A 7,404-nucleotide genomic window follows, 5' to 3' on the forward strand; every position below is an offset into this window, starting at 1 on the left:
TAACATATAAAGGGAGACCTATCAGAATCACACCAGACTTCTCGCCAGAAACTATGAAGGCCAGAAGATCCTGGACTGATGTTATACAGACCCTAAGAGAACACAAATGCCAGCCCAGGTTACTGTATCCAGCAAAACTCTCAATTAACATTGATGGAGAAACCAAGATATTCCATGACAAAACCAAATTTACACAATATCTTTCTACAAATCCAGCACTACAAAGGAAAATAAATGGTAAAGCCCAACATAAGGAGGCAAGCTATACCCTAGAAAAAGCAAGAAACTAATCATCTTGGCAACAAAACAAAGAGAATGAAAGCACACAAACATAACCTCACATCCAAATATGAAAATAACGGGAAGCAATAATCACTATTCCTTAATATCTCTCAATATCAATGGCCTCAACTCCCCAATAAAAAGACATAGATTAACAAACTGGATACGCAACGAGGACCCTGCATTCTGCTGCCTACAGGAAACACACCTCAGAGACAAAGACAGACACTACCTCAGAGTGAAAGGCTGGAAAACAACTTTCCAAGCAAATGGTCAGAAGAAGCAAGCTGGAGTAGCCATTCTAATATCAAATAAAATCAATTTTCAATTAAAAGTCATCAAAAAAGATAAGGAAGGACACTTCATATTCATCAAAGGAAAAATCAACCAAGATGAACTCTCAATCCTAAATATCTATGCCCCAAATACAAGGGCACCTACATACATAAAAGAAACCTTACTAAAGCTCAAAACACACATTGCACCTCACACAATAATAGTGGGAGATTTCAACACCCCACTCTCATCAATGGATAGATCATGGAAACAGAAATTAAACAGTGATGCCGACAGACTAAGAGAAGTCATGAGCCAAATGGACTTAACGGATATTTATAGAACATTCTATCCTAAAGCAAAAGGATATACCTTCTTCTCAGCTCCTCATGGTACTTTCTCCAAAATTGACCATATAATTGGTCAAAAAACGGGCCTCAACAGGTACAGAAAGATAGAAATAATCCCATGCGTGCTATCAGACCACCACGGCCTAAAACTGGTCTTCAATAACAATAAGGGAAGAATGCCCACATATACGTGGAAATTGAACAATGCTCTACTCAATGATAACCTGGTCAAGGAAGAAATAAAGAAAGAAATTAAAAACTTTTTAGAATTTAATGAAAATGAAGATACAACATACTCAAACTTATGGGACACAATGAAAGCTGGGCTAAGAGGAAAACTCATAGCGCTGAGTGCCTGCAGAAAGAAACAGGAAAGAGCATATGTCAGCAGCTTGACAGCACACCTAAAAGCTCTAGAAGAAAAAGAAGCAAATACACCCAGGAGGAGTAGAAGGCAGGAAATAATCAAACTCAGAGCTGAAATCAACCAAGAAGAAACAAAAAGGACCATAGAAAGAATCAGCAGAACCAAAAGTTTGTTCTTTGAGAAAATCAACAAGATAGATAAACCCTTAGCCAGACTAACGAGAGGACACAGAGAGTGTGTCCAAATTAACAAAATCAGAAATGAAAAGGGAGACATAACTACAGATTCGGAGGAAATTCAAAAAATCATCAGATCTTACTATAAAAACCTATATTCAACAAAATTTGAAAATCTTCAGGAAATGGACAATTTCCTAGACAGATACCAGGTATCGAAGTTAAATCAGGAACAGATAAACCAGATAAACAACCCCATAACTCCTAAGGAAATAGAAGCAGTCATTAAAGGTCTCCCAACCAAAAAGAGCCCAGGTCCAGACGTGTTTAGTGCAGAATTCTATCAAACCTTCATAGAAGGCCTCATACCAATATTATCCAAACTATTCCACAAAATTGAAACAGATGGAGCCCTACCGAATTCCTTCTACGAAGCCACAATTACTCTTATACCTAAACCACACAAAGACACAACAAAGAAAGAGAACTTCAGACCAATTTCCCTTATGAATATCGACGCAAAAATACTCAATAAAATTCTGGCAAACCGAATACAAGAGCACATCAAAACAATCATCCACCATGATCAAGTAGGCTTCATCCCAGGCATGCAGGGATGGTTTAATATACGGAAAACCATCAACGTGATCCATTATATAAACAAACTGAAAGAACAGAACCACATGATCATTTCATTAGATGCTGAGAAAGCATTTGACAAAATTCAACACCCCTTCATGATAAAAGTCCTGGAAAGAATAGGAATTCAAGGCCCATACCTAAACATACTAAAAGCCATATACAGCAAACCAGTTGCTAACATTAAACTAAATGGAGAGAAACTTGAAGCAATCCCACTAAAATCAGGGACTAGACAAGGCTGCCCACTCTCTCCCTACTTATTCAATATAGTTCTTGAAGTTCTAGCCAGAGCAATCAGACAACAAAAGTAGATCAAAGGGATACAGATCGGAAAAGAAGAGGTCAAAATATCACTATTTGCAGAAGACATGATAGTATATTTAAGTGATCCCAAAAGTTCCACCAGAGAACTACTAAAGCTGATAAACAACTTCAGCAAAGTGGCTGGGTATAAAATTAACTCAAATAAATCAGTTGCCTTCCTCTATACAAAAGAGAAACAAGCCGAGAAAGAAATTAGGGAAACGACACCCTTCATAATAGAGCCAAATAATATAAAGTACCTCGGTGTGACTTTAGCAAAGCAAGTAAAAGATCTGTACAATAAGAATTTCAAGACACTGAGGAAAGAAATTGAAGAAGACCTCAGAAGATGGAAAGATCTCCCATGCTCATGGATTGGCATGATTAATATAGTAAAAATGGCCATTTTACCAAAAGCAATCTACAGATTCAATGCAATCCCCATCAAAATACCAATCCAATTCTTCAAAGAGTTAGACAGAACAATTTGCAAATTCATCTGGAATAACAAAAAACCCAGGATAGTTAAAGCTATCCTCAACAATAAAAGGACTTCAGGGGGAATCACTATCCCTGAATTCAAGCAGTATTACAGAGCAATAGTGATAAAAACTGCATGGTACTGGTACAGAGACAGACAGATAGACCAGTGGAATAGAATTGAAGACCCAGAAATGAACCCACACACCTATGGGCACTTGATTTTTGACAAAGGAGCCAAAACCATCCAATGGAAAAAAGATAGCATTTTCAGCAAATGGTGCTGGTTCAACTGGAGGGCAACATGTAGAAGAATGCAGATCGATCCATGCTTATCACCCTGTACAAAGCTTAAGTCCAAGTGGATCAAGGACCTCCACATCAAACCAGACACACTCAAACTAATAGAAGAAAAACTAGGGAAGCATCTGGAACACATGGGCACTGGAAAAAATTTCTTGAACAAAACACCAATGGCTTATGCTCTAAGATCAAGAATCGACAAATGGGATCTCATAAAACTGCAAAGCTTCTGTAAGGCAAAGGACACTGTGGTTAGGACAAAACGGCAACCAACAGATTGGGAAAAGATCTTTACGAATCCTACAACAGATAGAGGCCTTATATCGAAAATATACAAAGAACTCAAGAAGTTAGACTGCAGGGAAACAAGTAACCCTATTAAAAAATGGGGTTCAGAGCTAAACAAAGAATTCACAGCTGAGTAATGCCGAATGGCTGAGAAACACCTAAAGAAATGTTCAACATCTTTAGTCATAAGGGAAATGCAAATCAAAACAACCCTGAGATTTCACCTCACTCCAGTGCGATTGGCTAAGATCAAAAACTCAGGTGACAGCAGATGCTGGCGAGGATGTGGAGAAAGAGGAACACTCCTCCATTGTTGGTGGGATTGCAGACTGGTAAAACCATTCTGGAAATCAGTCTGGAGGTTCCTCAGAAAATTGGACATTGAACTGCCTGAGGATCCAGCTATACCTCTCTTGGGCATATACCCAAAAGATGCCTCAACATATAAAAGAGACACGTGCTCCACTATGTTCATCGCAGCCTTATTTATAATAGCCAGAAAATGGAAAGAACCCAGATGCCCTTCAACAGAGGAATGGATACAGAAAATGTGGTACATCTACACAATGGAATATTACTCAGCTATCAAGAACAACGAGTTTATGAAATTCGTAGGTGTAGGGAGCGGTGCGACAGCTGTATGATAATGAGGTGAATCTGGCGCCCTCCTAACAACAGTACTGAGCATGTGTGGAGTTTTGCACCTGACGTCAGTCTGGCTGGGGCGGTACTATGCTAAATGGGAGTTCATGCCTCGCCAATCTCTGGAGGACAAGTAGCTGGGATGCAATGGGGTGACTCGTGCCCCACCAATCCCTGAAAGAAGATTAGCATACTGTTGTGTATATAAGCCGAGCGGCAAAGCCGCTCGGCGCGGTAACACTTAAAGCTGTAACACTTGGAGCTGTAACACTTGGAGCTGTAACACTTGGAGCTGTAACACTTAGGGCTGGCTGCCGCCGCCTCCCTATATCAACAAAGAAGGTCTCCTACAGTAAAGGCTGTTGAGAAGAATCCAACCGTGTTGCGTCTTCCTTGCCGAACGAGGTGGGCGCGACAAAGTGGTGGCCCGTACGGGGACGAGGACATCCTCGTGGATCTCAGAACTCTTCAGCTTCAGGAGGAGCGACGTCGGAAAGTTCCCGGTAAGGGACCATAAAGTTCTCTGGAGGTGAGCAGAGACGATGGGAGCCTTGGGTTAGAGGCTAAAAGGTCTGCGGTCTGCAGCGATGTTGTTTCAAGTTGATCCTTTGTGGGCAGGTTTTATAATTTTGTTTATTTTCGTCTTTGTGTTGTGTGTTTGCTTTCTTTTGAATTGCCACCGTCCCGGACGGGAGTGCACTTGCTCGGAGTAGCCAACAGGTGCCAGGCTACGGAGTTGGGTATAAACAAACAGGCCAGCTTGCTAAAAAACCGCTTGCAAATAAGTTCATTGAGTACGGGAAGCTCACATTCCAGCCCACTCCTGACAGCTCTCCAGGAGCTCCTTAATCGGCGTAAGCTCAAAGTTGAAAGGAAAATCCTGTCAAGTTTTCTTGATGAATGCGATCGTTGTGCTCCGTGGTTTATAGTGTCAGGATCTCTTACCTTGCGAGCATGGGACAAATTGGGAAGGGATCTAGATAAAGAAGCCACAGAGGGCAAGCTTAGACCCGGATCAAAGCCTCTTTGGCGAATAGTCCGTGCTTGTTTAGAGGATAAGCGATGTGAGGAAGTCGTTAGAACAGGTCAGAGAATCCTTGCAGAGCATCAAGAAAGTATGTCAGAGGGAGAAAAGGTCCCAAAGAAAGAAAGGAAAAGAAAAGGAGACAAAAGGAACAGAGAGAAGGCAGAGATAAAAAAAGGAGATAATCAGGACCAGGAAATAGATAAGATATATCCCTCCTTAAAAGCCTTGACTTTAGAAATATCAGATGAGTCAGAGCTTAGTGAGGATGGTGAAGCTGACCTTGAGGAAGAGGCTGCTCAGTATGAGGGGGAGAGATGTGATCTGGACTGGCCACACGCTAACACCACGTGGCAAGGAGACAGACAATTAGGCAAAAAGGTAGTTATACCAACCGCACCTCCGTACAACCCTCAACATAAAAGCATAGCGAGGCCTGCAAAAGGTACTTCCTTTTGCCCAGAGGTATGGAGAGAAATGGGATTAAGTTTCCCAGTATTTTTGGACGCCAATGGGCAACGATATCATGAACCCGTTGACTTTAAGACTATAAAACAATTGGCAGAATCGGTTAGAACTTATGGGGTCAGTGCAGCTTTTGTTGTGGCTCAAGTTGAGGCTCTTGCTAGGTATTGCCTCACCCCTGGGGATTGGGGGAGTCTGGCTAAGGCCTGCCTCTCCTCAGGTCAATACTTGGATTGGAAATCTTATCTTTTTGAACATGCTAATGCTCAGGCCGCCATTAATCTGGCCTCAGGAGCAGACCCTCAGAGACATTGGGATGCTGACATGCTATTGGGTCTAGGGAGATTCGCTCTGGACCAGACCGGTTATCCAGAGCAAGTTTATAGCCAAATTAATGGAGTAGCCATCAAGGCATGCAAAGCACTGCCTAATAGGGGCGCAGTCTCCGGGAACCTTACCAAGGTTCTGCAAGGACCTACAGAGCCGTTTTCAGACTTCGTGGCCCGCATGGTAGAGGCCGCTACCAAGATCTTCGGAGACCCTGATGCAGCCATGCTGCTCATTAAACAGCTGGTATATGAACAATGTACAAAAGAATGTAGGAATGCCATAACACCATACAAACATAAAGGTTTAGAGATTTGGATGAAAGTCTGCAGGGAACTGGGAGGACCATTGACTAATGCTGGTCTAGCGACAGCTTTGGTACAATTAGGGAAAACCACTACCACGGATACCTGTTTCCAATGTGGCCGTAAAGGACATTATCGAAAACAGTGCCCTGAAAGGAATAAGGGGAAAATTAGCAATAGATCCAAGCAGCCTGGACTATGTCCACGATGTAAGAAGGGAAACCATTGGGCAAATGAGTGTCGATCTGTGAAAGACTTGGATGGCCGACCCCTAGTGACAGGATATGGTGGTACACAGCCAAAAAACGGACAACGGGGCCCACGTCCCCAGGGCCCTCAAATATATGGGGCTCTGCAGGGCGACAGACAAGGACAGGACAATCAGAGGCCTTGGCCTTTCCTTCGCCACCCGAAGGACCAAGGAGAGCCATTAAAGGCTCCGCAGGACTGGACCTCCACTCCACCACCAGACTCGTACTGACCCCCCAAATGGGAGTGCAGCCTGTAGATACAGATTTTAGAGGACCCCTCCCTAAAGATACAGTTGGGCTTTTGTTGGGATGCTCCTCCTCTGCCCTGGACGGTTTGCAGATTGTGCCCGGAGTAATTGATCCTGATTATTTAGGTACAGTAAAAGTGCTGGTAGCCTCCCCCCAGGGTGTCACTGCCATTTCCCCTGGAGACAGAATCGCTCAAATGCTGCTTCTGCCCAGCTTACATAAGTGCTTTCCTGCTGAAAATAGGATTAGAAGGGATAGGGGCTTGGGATCTACAGGTTCCCGATTTGCCTTTATCTCATTGGAACTGAGTGATCGTCCAATGTTAACATTGACTGTGGAGGGACGTTCATTCCTTGGTCTATTGGATACTGGAGCAGATCGTAGTATTATCTCTGCTCATGACTGGCCACCCAGATGGCCTACACAAACATCGTCTCAGGCCCTACGTGGTTTAGGGTACAAAATGGCTCCTTTAATGAGCTCAAAAGAATTGACGTGGAGAGATACAAAAGAGAGATCAGGAAAGATCACTCCTTATGTTATAGACATTCCAGTAACGCTGTGGGGCAGAGATGTTTTAGTAGAGCTGGACATGAGACTGACAAATGATTACTCCCCACAAGTCCAGGATATGATGGCAAAAATGGGTTACGTGCCTAGAAAGGGTCTGGGAA

At 42.9% G+C, this 7,404-nt stretch overlaps 1 protein-coding gene across 1 annotated transcript; it reads left to right on the plus strand.

Moving 5' to 3' along the window:
• The first annotated feature begins 5,610 nt into the window (after nucleotides 1–5,610).
• On the plus strand, nucleotides 5,611–6,711 carry LOC147998108 (igE-binding protein-like). Its single transcript, XM_087601443.1, has one exon. The coding sequence runs from the start codon at nucleotides 5,611–5,613 to the stop codon at nucleotides 6,709–6,711; it is 1,101 nt and encodes a 366-aa protein (XP_087457569.1).
• Nucleotides 6,712–7,404: the final 693 nt, after the last annotated feature.

Source organism: Rattus norvegicus, chromosome Y, assembly GCF_021556685.1.
Source record: "Rattus norvegicus strain SHRSP/BbbUtx chromosome Y, alternate assembly SHRSP_T2T, whole genome shotgun sequence".
In the NCBI taxonomy this organism is placed as follows: domain Eukaryota; kingdom Metazoa; phylum Chordata; class Mammalia; order Rodentia; family Muridae; genus Rattus; species Rattus norvegicus.